We start from the raw sequence: 14,410 nt of genomic DNA on the forward strand, positions 1-14,410 counted from the left end.
TAGTATGCGCTCCCGGCTCAGACGCGCTCTCATCGAGATTGAGTCCAACTGCACCCCCAGATACATGATTGACTGGCTGGGGCGTAACACGCTTTTCTGTTTGTTCACACAGAGACCTAACCTCTCCAGGTGAAGTAACAGAGCGTGTTTGTGGCTGTTGAGCACATCCTCCGAATGGGCCAAGACCAGCCAATCATCCAAATAATTCAAAATGCGTATTCCGCTTGCTCTCAGAGGGGAAAGTGCTGCATCCACACATTTCGTAAATGTACGTGGCGCCAGCGCTAGCCCGAACGGCATCACCGTGAACTGATACACTATGCCTTCGAAGACAAATCTCAGAAAGCGCCTGTGACGAGGGGCGATCTGGATATGAAAGTATGCATCTTTCAGGTTCACCGAAGCAAACCAATATCGGGTCGAATCTGCGCGAGTATCGGCTTTAGCGTTGTCATTTTGAAAGCGTGTTTGTATAATGCACGGTTGATGGGTCTCAGGTCTAAAATATGGGACGGAGACCACCATCTTTCTTTGGAACGACAAAGTACCGGCTGTAAAACCCGCTCTCTCTCTCTCGCTCGGCGAGACCACTTCTATCGCGCATTTCGCGAGGAGATTGAGAATTTCTTGCCTCAGCACCGGCACGTTGTGTGCCGGAACTGTCAACATGACCACGCCATTGAACCGGGGTGGTCTGCGCCGAAACTGAAGCGTGTAGCCGTTCTCTATTACGTTCTGCAACCAATCCGAAATGCCCAGAATGGACCACCATGCGCTCGCAAAAAGACAGAGGGCGGAGCGCCTCATCCTTTGAATTCTGAACAACGCCGCTGTATGACGGGGTCGTATTCAGAAAGCTCACGGGACGAGTGGGAGCGCTGTATGTTAGCGAGGGTCATGCCTCGCCGATCAACGGGGAGCGCGAGCCTTCTGCTTAATACCGCCGCTGCTGGGGTCCGACACCGGCCACAGGGGCGTGAGCCTCGCCAGATACACGGGGAAGCTGCAAGCCCGACTCTGTTGACGGTTCCACGGCCGAGTGTGAATCCGCTATCACTGGAGGAGGAGAAAAAAGCTCTTTTTGTGAGGGTGTCACAGACTTTATTGCATTTTGAACATACACAACACAGACATTCCCGTAGTCGCCTGCAACAGCCAAGGGGAGTTCGCGGCGGGCTCGCCGCTCTCCTCCTCTGCAATCTCCCGTCAGGAACGAGGCTTCTGTTCCGGCGGGGGAGCTCCCCCTGGACGGCCGCCTTTCTTGAAGCCGTGACGCCCCTTCTGTGTCCTCTGCCACGGAGTTTTGGCACGAACAGACGGCTCTGGGTCCGGCGCCAATGAAGCTGAAGCAGAGGGGGGCCGCTTCGACGGCCGGTTGGAAGCAGATGAGGATCTACTACGTGCAGGGGTCTGCGCTGCAGCCCGGCGTGGCAGGAAGTGACTCATCGCCTTGGAGCGCTTCTGTGCCCCTGAGAAGTGCTCCGCGATAGCCTCCACCGCGTCTCCAAAGAGGCCGGATGGAGATACAGGAGCGTGGAGCAGCGCCCTCCTGTCCGCGTCCTTAAGCTCAGTGAGTGTCAACCACAGATGCCAGTGGAGCACCACCATGTAGCCCATGCTCCGTCCGATCGCCTGGGCCGTCTTCTTTGTGGCTTTAAGTGCAAAATCTGTCGCCGCGCGTAGATCCTTAAACGCCTCGGGATCCGCCCACCCTCGTCCAGGGATTTCAGGAGCTGTGCCTGAAAAACTTGGAGCACTGCCATTGTGTGCAGCGATGAGATCGCTTCTCCCGAGGCGGCGTATGCTTTGTCCGCAACGTGTGCGGTCAGACGGCAGGGCCTTGATGGCAGCGTAGCACCCGTCTTCAGGGAAGCAGAGGAGGGGCAGAGGTGCGCGGCAATGGATTCCTTGATGGGTGGAATACGCGAATATATCCTCGGGCTTCCGCCCCGTCGACTTTAGTGAAGATCTCCGACCCACCAGCGTGAGTGCGAGCCGATTGGGGCCTCCTCAAGATCGTCGTCGTCCCCCGCCGCACCGAACGAGATAATCTCCGAAGCGCCAGAGGCGGGCTGAAGACTCTCTTCTGCCAAGCACACCGGAGAGCGGGGGGAGTGAACTGCGCCTTTCTGCGTGGTCGCCCACGTGCGGCTGAGAGGCGAGGGTGATATTCCTCCGGGCCCTAAGCACCCGCACTGAGAATTCCTCGCAGTGCGGTCAGCCCAACCCGGTGAGTGCTGCCTCCGTATGGGTGAGACCCAGGCACCAGATGCAGAACTCCTGAGTGTCCGGGGCCTCGATGGGTCCCAAACACAGCGTGCAAACGTTGGACATGCTGGAACGCCGAGAGGAAAATCCGTCTTTCTGCGTTTTCTCCACAGCTGTCTTTGATAGGATGTGTGAAAGAGGAAGATTCTGAGCTTATGCCGGCCAATACGGCGCATTATATAGTGGCGGGGGCCGCGCCCCTATTCGCCGTCTTGGCTGGCATTGGCCAGTGAGAGTTGCAACTTCACTGGCGTTGTGCAATAAGATTTCAGGTAGGTTAGGAAGGAAGGGAGTCCCCAAGGCATTGACGCCATGTCGAGAGACCGTTCTCAAAGAGGGAACCAACATTTGTTTACAGGATCAAAGGAAGCAAAGTTTCCTTACTTTAGCAAAGGAAAACCAGTCTCCTCTTGGCTTATATCGAAATCCTCTGACATTCTTCTTTACAAATCCTCGTTTTGTACTTCTAATTCTTTGACCACTGTTTTGTTTTGATCTCTCCGCTGCATTTCCGCGTGCGTCACTTCGCATGCGCAAAGCCGACCTCATTCGTCATTCCCCCGGAACTGCTTCTGTTTACAACAGTCAACGCAAGCTAGATTCAAGTGATTATTACGTTTTGAATATGGATATTTTTCTTACAAAAACGCATCGATTCGCTACAGAAGGCCTTTGTTCACCCCCGGAGCCATGTGAGACACTTTTTTTTTTATGGATGGGTGATTTTTATTTAAGTTCTTTTGGACTGAAGCAATGCAACACCCGCTGAGTGGCATTAAACAGCTTGAAAGAGCAAAGACAATTTTTAATATAACTCCGACTGGATTCGTCTGAAAGAAGAAAGTCATATACACCTAGGATGCCTCGGGGGTGAGTAAAACGCAGCCTAATTTTCATTTTTGGGAGAACTATCCCTTTAAATCCCATTGACCTTCGATTTTGCAACAGAGTAGATAGAGGAATAATCAATTCAATAGTGAAACGTAGTAAATAAAATTCTTTGTATTCTATTCACTGTATAGACTTTTGTTTTAAACCTTTTTTTCAGTTGATGCACTGTTTAGTTTGCATAGGCCACGTGCTCGCGTTTAATAGCTATTTATTTTCCGTGTATAATCTCCTGTGACATTTTGACCATGACCAACATAATCGCTCGATAAACCATAGCGCAGCGCGAATGTGAAACCCGACCCATGCGCGTGTAACGTAGATGACACACAAACGCAGTAATGCCCTGGGTTTAGCCTTTAAATAAGCATTATATAACAGCAGTCACATCGCACCGGCGACTAGAGGAAACGGCAGTTGTGTGGAAACTTTGCGCTCTCGTCTTTCGAAAACCGCGCGTCCGTGTCGATCTCGCTATGAGTTCGCGAACTAATGTTTCTTGTTTACACGAAGCCAAACGGGTGGCTATTTTTGGAGGCACACATGGAAATGAGATGTCTGGCATAACGCTGGTAAATATGTGGAAACAGAATTCAGCCGAAATAGAGAGAAACGGACTGCTGATCAAGCCGTTCATAAGCAACCCTAAAGCAGTGGAGAAATGTACCAGGTACATCGACACGGATCTGAACAGAGCCTTTACGCCCGAGAACCTCAGGTAAATAAACGTCTTGCACAACGTGTTGTTTTCTGTACAAGTCCGCCTCGTTTGTTTATGCTCGCTTTCATAAAACAGAGCACAATCAAACAATGGACGCGAAACTGTTGCGAAACGTTCCCTCTCGTGTGTTGGAGGTTTATTATCGCGTTCTGTGTGTTGTTTATTGTTGTCATGCATTCGTTTTGTCATGCACCATTGTTCATTTTCAGGGTAACGGGTGTAAAACTGACTTTTTGAGGACCTTTCATTACTTAGGCTAAGTGTTTTTTGAATTTCAGTTTTATAAATGTGACAAATTACAATTTTTACTCCAGTTAGTGGTTATTACTACAGTGGTTATCTCTATTTATTTATGTTCATTTATTAGATAATTTAAATACAGAATGAGGGTTGCAAATTGAGACTGGCATGTCTTGGTGGTATTATAAATTATAAACTGACCTTGGTCATTGATGTACAGTCAACCAAGAAACACTGCGTACATAATAATGTACTGTGAGGGGTTGCAAAATATACACATCACAACAGATGCTCACGGTTAACTGTTCATTGTTTTTATGCAGTTTTTTTTTTTTTTTTAACCAGCTGGAAAGCTTCTCTGAGCATTATTTTTCAGTCCCCTCTGCTTCGTGTGCTTGTTATATGCATCTCTGTCTGAAACTTATTTAATTCCTAATGGTGACAAAAGTGCATAATTTTGGCAATGTTGTGAAATAGGAATAATGCTGGAACATTTCCTCTAACTCGGCAATTAGAGCAGTAAATAAAACATTTAAAAACTTCAGGTTTCTAGTTTAGATTTAAGAAAAAAAATAAGTAATAAATAAGTTATTATTTATGTAATAGCTGATCTTTTTGTCGTTCACTGCTCTGTTAAAAAAAGTTAACGGTACACTTGAACCTAACTGCTATTCAAAAGATTTTTAACACCAGTACATGCATGTTATTTTCCATTAGAACAAGGTTTTCTATTGATTTGAACTTCTAGATGTCTTATATTTTACTATTAAAGTTGCCATTTGTGGAATTAAAACTACTTAAATATACTTCAAAAAGTATTTTTATGTTTGCATTATGTAGCCTATTGAAAATATGTTTTATTGATTGACCTTTTTGTTATGTCTTGTTTGCAATTATTGTATTGATAAGGATTTTTCTATCCACAGTGCTCCAGATGTTGAAGGGCTGCTATATGAAGTCCAGAGGGCCAAGGAAATAAATCGGATGTTCGGACACAAAGGAAGCTCGGATGCATATGATGTCATCTTTGACCTTCACAACACCACCTCAAACATGGGCTCCACCCTCATCCTGGAAAGCTCAACAGACCTCTTCAACCTTCAGATGGTGCATTATATTAAAGTAAGAAACTAGATCCAATTATACTGTATAATGATATTAAAATCATCTTGTATTTTTTATTTACCCTCTGCATCTCTACACTACTATTCAAAACTTTGGGGTAAGATACTTACTTATTTGCTTATGTATTTATTTATTTATTTATGAACGAAAGTAATACTTTTATTCAGCAAGGACCCATTAAATTGATCAAATGTGACTGTTAAGACATTTATAATATTACAAATGATTTATATTTTAAATAAATGCTATTGCTTTTAACTTTTTATGCGCCAAAGAATCCTGAAAAATATATCACAAGAATAATAAGCATATTAATCAACATATTAGAATCATTTATTTCAAATAAATGCTGTTCTTTTTAACTTGTATTCATTAAAAAAAATCTTGGAAAATGTCATTGTTTCTGTATAACTGTGTTCAACATACCGGTAATAAGAAATGTTAGTAATGAGAAATCTTTTTTAAACACCAAATCAGCAGGTTAGAATGATCTCTGAAACATCATGTGTCACTGAAAACTGGTGTAATGGCTGCTGAATATTCAGCTTTGCCGTCACAGAAAAGAAAAATAAATAAAGTTATTTTAAAATGTAATATGTCACAATATTACTGTATTTTTAATCAAACAAAAACCGCTTTGGTGAGCATAAGAGACCTCTTTCCAAAACATACAAAAAAATAAAAAATCTTACTGACCCCAAACATTTGAATGGTAGTGTATAATAATTGCTGTTAATAGTGTTCATCGTCTGTTTGATTACGTCTTTAATTGATTTTTCCGTACATTTCTGCCATATGTACATTAACTGACAGTCACCACTGATAAGATACTACTAAATATTGTAGAACCTTAATTTTCTGTAAAGTTGCTTTGCAACGATTTGTATCGTGAAAAGCGCTATAGAAATAAACTTGAATTGAATTGAATAGTGCACAAATAATTTGTTGCATGTATATACTGAACATTAAATTCCTTAACCAAAACATTCCAATACCAAGATTTTGCTTAATGTCTTAAAATAAACAAATCAAACATCTTTACACAGACACCTGTGCTCTTCCCACTTACAGAAAGCTATGGCTCCCCATACCTGTTCAGTACTCTTAAACGAACACCCACAGCTGAAGTATTCAACCACACGCTCTGTGGCCAAACACCCTATTGGTGAGTACAAAGTCCTGGGATACTTAGCAGGTCAAACCTGATTCTGAAAATTAAGTTTAATATTACCCCTGAAAGTCAGCCAGCAGCTAAGAAGTGGAATAAGCAAGGATACTATGACAAGTCTAGTTATAATGAAAGCATCCAGAGCCTCTGCAGATAATTCTGTAGACATCTAGAGCTCATTCCGTGCCATTTGATGAGACTCCTTTTTCCATTAATTAATATTATAGTGGAAACCCAACACAGTACCAGTTGCACCTTATTTAACATGGTTTTTCACTGCTGTCTGTGATCAGATTAGACCTGTGACCCTTTGTTGGGTCACGACCCACCAATCAAGTACTATTGACTTATATAGATGTGTTTGTCTTGCAGGTCTTGAGGTGGGCCCTCAGCCGCAGGGTGTTTTGAGGAGCAATGTATTTGAGTCCATGAGGACGATACTGAAGCATGCGCTGGACTTCAACGAGTTCTTCAATAGTGGTGAGGTCAATCAAGGTTAAGGAGAGATCAGCATGCTTACTGCACTGAACCTGGAATGTGTTGCTATAAAGGGATTTCAAAGGCAACCTGAGTAGCCAGAAGACAACTTAGGTTCTATATTTCCTATACAATAGGATTATTTTCTAATATAAACCAATAGTAATCATATGTGATGGTATGGACCGTGACAGTATGGGACCATAATGTTGTGTTTTTCAGATGTGTCACACAATTTGATGAGAAGAAAGAAAGAAGTCTCTTATGCTCACTGAGGCTGCATTTATTTGTTCAGAATTACAGTAAAAACTATGAAAGGCAATGTACCACACAATTCTCAGAATTGCGAAAAAAAAAGTGTATAGTATATATATAATTGCAAGATAAACTCAGAATTCTGACTTTTTCTTGCAATTCTGAGTTTACATTTCACCATTTTTTATTTTTTTATTTTTTTATTAAAAAAAAAAAAAAGGTAAGTCCTAGTATTTATCCCACAATTCTGACTTTTTAAATCTCACAAGATAATACCTCACAATTCAGACTTTTCTTCACATAATTATTTATTTATTTATTTAGTCATTTAGCAGACGCTTTTATCCAAAGCGACTTACAAATGAGGACAATAAAAGCAGTCAAAACTAACAAAAGAGCAACAATATATAAGTGCAAATGACAAGTCTTGGTTAGCCTAACACAGTACACGTAGCAAGGTGTGTATATATATATATATATATATATATATATATATATACACACACATATATATTACAATTATATAATTACAAGTTTATATCACAAAATTCTGAGTTTGTCACTATTCTGATGTTTACCTTTTAAAAATAACTTTTATATTTCATAAATGTTAAAAAATATTAATTTATTCCTGTGATGGTAAAGCTGAATTTTCAGCAGCCACTACTGCAGTCTTCAGCATCAGATTATTTCCTATATTACCTATACAATAGGATTATTTTCTAATACAAGCCAATGGTAAATGTGCAGTAACAGTATGGATCTATAATGTTCTTCATATGTCACACAATTCACATTTTGTATTATTTTCAATAACGCATTTGAACAATGTGTTTCTCATATCGTTTATAGATGCTTCATGTTTACATAACTTTCTTTGCCCTGTGGCCATCCGTTTCTCTGCCAGGATAGTGTGTGGCATTTCAAGACAAACGGTTCTGCTCTCAGGTCATTGAGTCAGCAAGCACTGATTTAAATATGAACTGTCCAACCTTGGCATTTCAGCCAGTTTGAAGTATAGACTTCTTCAAGTTTATCTTCCTCTTTTTTTCCCCTCGACTGTGGAAACATTTGAACAAGGTAGTCACATGTACTTTCAGCCTGACATGAATACACATTTCCCCATGCCTCACATTAAGCAGGAACATGTTGAGCTGGGCAAGGGTGGCTGGTTTCTCTTCTGGTTTTGCCGTTTTGTGACTTGAATGCTTGTTTGCTAGTTGGTTAGTTTCCATGTCATTGGTAGCTTGCTGGGTTTTGTAATGTCATGCTGTGTAGAGGGGCCGCATTGTTGTGGATGAATGTCTCATTGTGAGCCCTCAAACGTGCTTTCTGTTTGCCAGTGTGGAGCCATGTTTGGACCACATCAACATAACAAGCAAAACATAAAGAATAGTGTTTATAGTGAAACATGAGGAGCACTTCAGCAAGTGTCTTCCTTGTAAGGGTGTAATGTGGCTGTAAAACAATATTATTGATAATTTTAGACTTGCCAGTTAACTTAAAATATGAAATATGTTGTATTTTTTTTTTCTAGATAGCGATAAGGTGAAGGATGATCATATGGCAACACTGTACCGTAATGTGAGGAGTGCCAAACTCTTTATTTAGTGACCACCCATGTCAACACATGTCTGACATACTCATAAACCTGACAGCCTGACATTAACGTATTTCATTAACACAGTAACACAATACAGGATGGAGAAATACTGGAAAATTTCTCAGAATTTTGAAGTGAAGCTGGCAAATAGGTCTGCTTATTTACGGAAATATTCTGCTTTTATAACATTTTCAGGCCAGCTTGATCCCACTCCCCGCTGAAAGAACCAAAGCTGAAAAAATATAGCATGACCTAAGCATAATAAACATGTTTCTAGATTGAACTACATCTCTATATAAGCCATTGATTAATACTTAAAGGAATAATTCATCCAAAAATGAAAATGTTTACTCACCCTCAGGCCATTCAAGATGTATAGATGAGTTTGCTTCACTTACTCACCAGTGGATCCTCTGCAGTGAATGGGTGCCGTCAGAATAAGAGTTCAAACAGCTGATAAAAACATCACAATAATCTAAAAGTAATCCACACCACTCCAGCCCATTAGTTAATGTCTTGTGTATTGAAAAGCTGCATGTTTGTAAGAAATTATACACCATTTAGGCATTTTAACTTTAAACTGTCGCTTTTGGCCATATGAGACCTTTCATATTAGGAGGGAAATATGCACAGATCAAGGACTAATTACAAGCAAAAATGGTCCAAAACAGTTATAAACAAATGTGTCAGTGGATTATTATGTGAGGGGACAACAGGGGATGGACTTTTTCATTGGAAGAAGCGTTATTTTGGATTAATGACTCACATTTTGACCAGAAGCAACAAAAACGCCTTGATGGATTTGTTTATTACAAACACTCAGCTTTTTACTTCGCAGGATGTAAATCGATGGACTGGAGTTGTGTGGATTACGTGTGGATTATTGTGATGTTTTTATCAGCTCTTTGGACTCTCATTCTGACGGCACCCATTCACTGTAGAGGATCCATTAGTGAGCAAGTGATGTAATGCAAAATTTCTCCAAATCTGTTCCGATGAAGAAACAAACTCATCTACAGTGCATCTTGGATGGCCTGAGGGTGTGTAAATTTAAGGAAATTTTCATTTCTGGCTGAACAATTCCTTTAAGTGACAACAGACAAGGTCAAATATCTTTTTTTCCCTTTACTTTACTTTTTTCACCTAGTTTTCCGTGTGTGTTTTTATTTTTTGGTCATAGGTGTAGAGTTTCCTCCATGTACAGTAGATGTATTCAGAGTCCAGGAGAGAATGGACTACCCCAGAGACACCAACGGCAACATCACAGCCATGGTGCATCCTCATCTACAGGTATTAAATGGACCATCTAGTAAATGCATAGAGAAGTGTGTTTCTTTTGAAAGGAAAGCACATACCCTCAAGCGACGTATAAAAGCATTGCTCTTTATGACAGAGATGCAGGGAGGGGGAAACACATGTAAGAAAATGTGTCCTATGACTCAGAGGTTTGCTGTGCTTGTTTTCACTCCCAGGCTTCACTTGTTTTCCACAGTATGGTCCTGTTCATTCCCTCTCTTTCTCTTTCTGTGTAGGACTGTGACTGGGAGCCTTTGAACCGGGGTGACCCTATGTTCCTAACGTTTGATGGGAGAACAATCCTTTATGAAGGTGCCAACACAGTGTACCCCACGTTTATTAATGAGGCTGCATATTATGAAAAACAGCAGGCTTTCACGACCACTTGTAGAGAAATACTAGCTGCTAATGCTATCAGAAAAGCATTCAAGTAATGTTTTCTCTTAAAAGTCACTATGACACTCAGATAGTTGACATGCCATCTTTGTTATTTACTGTACTTTTAACTAAATGTCAGCTTCAACATTTTTCTAATTCTGGAATAAATATAATGGAGTTTTATGACCTTTATTTAAAAAAAAAAAAAAAAGGTAACACCACACGACTATTTAATTAAAAAGAAAAAAAAAAGCCAAAAGTTTAATAAAATTGTCTTTAAAGAGACGGTAACAAGTCACATATAAAATATACATTATATATAACATATATATCTATATATACCATATATAACACTACCACTGAATGAATTCAAATAAGTTGTGTTTTGTACTGAAAATGTTTAATGAAATCCATGTTATGTAATGAAGAATTTATACTCTTAGATTTTTTTAGATATTTTATACAGTAGGTAGGTCTACCTCTAGTGTATGTCTGCACAGTTCAGATCCTGATGTAGTGTATGTGAAATGCACAAGCTCAGGAACAGTCTTCACTGCCCTCTAGCCTCTGATTTACACACTGTTGACTCAAATACTGACCTGAAACAGCCTTAAAACAACAACAAAATAACCTCTCAGCACTGTGCTTATACGTCATGCATCATGGGAAATTAATCATCTGTCAAAACTCTCTGTATTTTGCTGTTTGTGATGCAAAAGTGTTGTAGTCTAAGTCTTGGAGTTCCTGACTTCATCCTCATTCAGTGGTGCAACCCAAGTATTGCCTTAATTGAACAAATAGAAAAGATTTTTTGTCTGATAGAAAGAGTTAAGAGCTCTTACAGTAGGAAGATAAAGTAATATTCAATAGGATTTGGTATACTATATGGTGGACTTTATAGATTGATGGATAAGCTCAGCAGGCACTGAAAAGCTTTGGCAGAACTGATTTTAGAGAAATATGTGTGCTTTTTCCACTGTGATTTTGTTTTGTGATGTATATGGCTTGTGTAAATTGTCGAAAGGCCCATTATTGTGAGTTATTTTTTGAAATAGTGGTATGTTTTAAAATATCATATCTATCTATGCAAGGAATAATATATTCACTTTATGTGAACAGATGTTCTTCATTTGTTCCAAATTGAAGAAGAATCTTTATTATTTTTAATACATTTACCAATTATTCCATACAGTTGATTACAGTGTTGTATGATGTCGTTAAAGTCCAGGTAGTATTTAGTATTGCTTGATAAAGTTCAGTGTTGTCAAAATGTGGAATATGATGTATTTTAACATAATAGGCATTGTCACAATGTATTTGTATTACATGAAGTCTTGTCAGTCTTAATGAGATGAATTAATGTGGAGTAAATAATTTCATAATGTAAATGTATTATGTAAACTATTTACATAAAGCCACAAGAGATTTCTATTTTGTCTCACACAGATCTTTTCAAAACGAATAATAAAAAGTTTATCTTTATTAAATCTGATTTGCACTTTTTAATTCAACAGATCCTCTATTATAAAAATGCTTTACCTAAAAATGAAAATTATATTTATTTACCCACATTAAAAATAAATAAATAAAATAAAAAATAATTTCATCGACATTCTTCAAGATATTCTATTTTTTATTCCACTGAAAAAAAAATTGTTTACTGAAGGTGATGACGATAACAGAATTTTGAAAATGTGCTTAAAATTGACTTACCTTCAGGCCATTTAAGATGTAGGTGAGTTTGTTTCTTCATCAGAACAGATTTGGAGACGTTAAGCATGACATCACTTGCTCACCAGTGGATCCTCTGCAGTGAATGGGTGCCGTCAGAATGAGAGTCTAAACAGCTGATAAAAACATCACCATAATCCACAAATACTTGACTCCAGTCCATCAGTTAATGTCTTGTGAAGCAAAAAGTGTTGTACATGTAAGAAACAATGTCATCATTAAGGCGTTTTAAATTTAAACTGTCATTTACAGTCCATAATCCATAATAATGCTTCCACCAGTGTAGAAGTCCATCCCCTGTTGTCCTCTCATATCAAAATCCACCAACATATTTGTTTAGGAGTATTTTTGGCCGGTGCTTGATCTGTGCATATTTCTCCCCTGACTCCGATGAGACGACTTCTTCAGGATGCGATAGCCTAGTAGGTGGGACAACTTCTTTATGTTTACAGACGTGACGTAATGACGCAGTGCCATGCTCGAATTTCCCACGAAAACCTACCCGTACCACTCAAATTAGAAAACATTATTATAAGATAACTGTTGTGAATTGGGCTAAAGTAAGGCAATAGTTTCGAACACTGGCTGGTTATGTACTTGCTCAAATATTGATTTCGGATCATTTTTAAAAAAGTTACAGACTGCAGCTTTAACATTATTTTATTTATCCGTCATATTGAAGAGAACATTTAGAATGATAATGGTTTACTTATGCCCTTTTTGAGCACTTGTGCTTCACTGAGACTTTAGTGTCTATAGACGTTTAAGAGGTGGTTGTGTTGACATTGATTTATTGGAATTTTGAGGTGTTTTATTTTGATTATAGAAAATAAACGTGATTGCTCTCCTCACAAATCAACTTTTTCTCGCTTTTCACTGGCATTTCTCTTAGATGTTGAGGACTAATGCATCTTTGAGTCTACATTGGGGACCAGCAACTGAAGGTGAACTATCCCTTTAAGTACTGTTAAAATCAGATACTCTTAGACTTATTCTCAAGTCATTTGTGATTGGTTATGGACTTCTAATGGAGTCATTTTAGCTGTAAAATATCTGTACTTGTACTCAAGTATGGTTTCCAGGTAGCCTACTCTTTACACCTCTGGCCAGGCACGTGCACTGCAGGTAGGGCTCAACCTGTGCAGAGAACATGCCCTTTTTGCCCTTACACTCCGAAGTGCCCTTTATTTGGTGGTGGTGTTTTGTTTTGTTTTTCTTCTTCAATAAATCAATGCTATTGGTCACCCTTTACGCCTGTCTGTCTGTTTTACAAATATTTAGCCAATGAAAGGTATTAAAACGAGCTAGTGACTAAATCTTGTTGGATCCGCTCAAACTGTCAGTAAAACCTTATAACTTCACCCCCTCTATCTTGACTGAATGAACTAAAGTTCCACAGCAGCTGAACGAAGTCTTGCAAGGGTAAATAATTATCTTGTAGTTTGAATAAGTACAGCGTTTTCTTTATGCAAGAAACACTGTCTATAAAGGCTAATATTTTATGTATTTGAGGTCTGAGACATGTGGGACCAGAGAGAGAGGGCTAGCATTTTCCATCTAGTCATAGCTAATAGCCTACACTTAAATAGCCTGTGCATACAGTAGCATTTCAGCTTTTATAAAATGAGATTTTGGCCAAATGTATTTTACAACAGGAAAAACTGAGCGCCCATGTAGCTACAACAAACTTTGTAACCTGTTGATGAAAACGTAATGTGATGCCACTGTTTTAATGACGGACAAAATGCACATTTGCACACATTCGCTGGTCAAAAACCATGTAACTGCATTTGAGTTTGACACAAAGCGACTGAGTGATCCTCGTCACCTAGGTAAAATATATTTCTAAGAAATTTCTTCTTTGATTTATGATTGCTGGTACACTTAATTTATTAACATTTAATCGTATTATATGGTCGCATGGTTAATTCATGTTAATTCATGAACTTCATGTGTGCAAAGCAGAGAAAAAATGAATTGTATGTATATACACTGAACAAAATTATAAACGCAACATTTTTTTTTTTGCCCTCATTTTTCATGAGCTGAACTCAAAGATCTAAGACTTTTTCTATGTACACAAAAGGCCTATTTCTCTACTTGAGTGGGCAAATGCTCACATTCGATGGCGCCTGGCACTTTGGAGAGGTGTTCTTTTCACGGATGAATCCCAGTTTTCACTGTACAGCGTGTATGGCGTCGTGTGGGTGAGCGGTTTGCTGATGTCAACATTGTGGATCGAGTGGCCCATGGTGGCGGT

The 14,410-nt window shown here is 39.5% G+C and overlaps 1 protein-coding gene across 1 annotated transcript; it reads left to right on the top strand.

Moving 5' to 3' along the window:
* The first annotated feature begins 3,479 nt into the window (after positions 1-3,479).
* Positions 3,480-10,613, top strand: LOC107688617 (aspartoacylase-like). Its single transcript, XM_016486330.1, has 6 exons — positions 3,480-3,874; positions 5,044-5,239; positions 6,314-6,407; positions 6,783-6,890; positions 9,926-10,035; positions 10,278-10,613. Exons 1-6 carry the CDS (start codon positions 3,633-3,635, stop codon positions 10,473-10,475), a joined length of 948 nt encoding a protein of 315 aa, XP_016341816.1. The 5' UTR covers positions 3,480-3,632; the 3' UTR covers positions 10,476-10,613.
* The last annotated feature ends 3,797 nt before the right edge of the window (positions 10,614-14,410 follow it).

Source organism: Sinocyclocheilus anshuiensis, unplaced genomic scaffold, assembly GCF_001515605.1.
Source record: "Sinocyclocheilus anshuiensis isolate Anshui unplaced genomic scaffold, SAMN03320099.WGS_v1.1 scaffold805, whole genome shotgun sequence".
In the NCBI taxonomy this organism is placed as follows: Eukaryota; Metazoa; Chordata; class Actinopteri; order Cypriniformes; family Cyprinidae; genus Sinocyclocheilus; species Sinocyclocheilus anshuiensis.

Excerpts from the sequence above, each read along its gene's own strand:
- LOC107688617 (XM_016486330.1), top strand. The coding sequence starts at position 3,633 with ATGAGTTCGCGAACTAATGTTTCTTGTTTACACGAAGCCAAACGGGTG. Across the intron at positions 3,875-5,043 it reads TTTACGCCCGAGAACCTCAG|TGCTCCAGATGTTGAAGGGC; the intron begins GTAAATAAACGT and ends TTCTATCCACAG. Across the intron at positions 10,036-10,277 it reads TGGTGCATCCTCATCTACAG|GACTGTGACTGGGAGCCTTT; the intron begins GTATTAAATGGA and ends CTTTCTGTGTAG.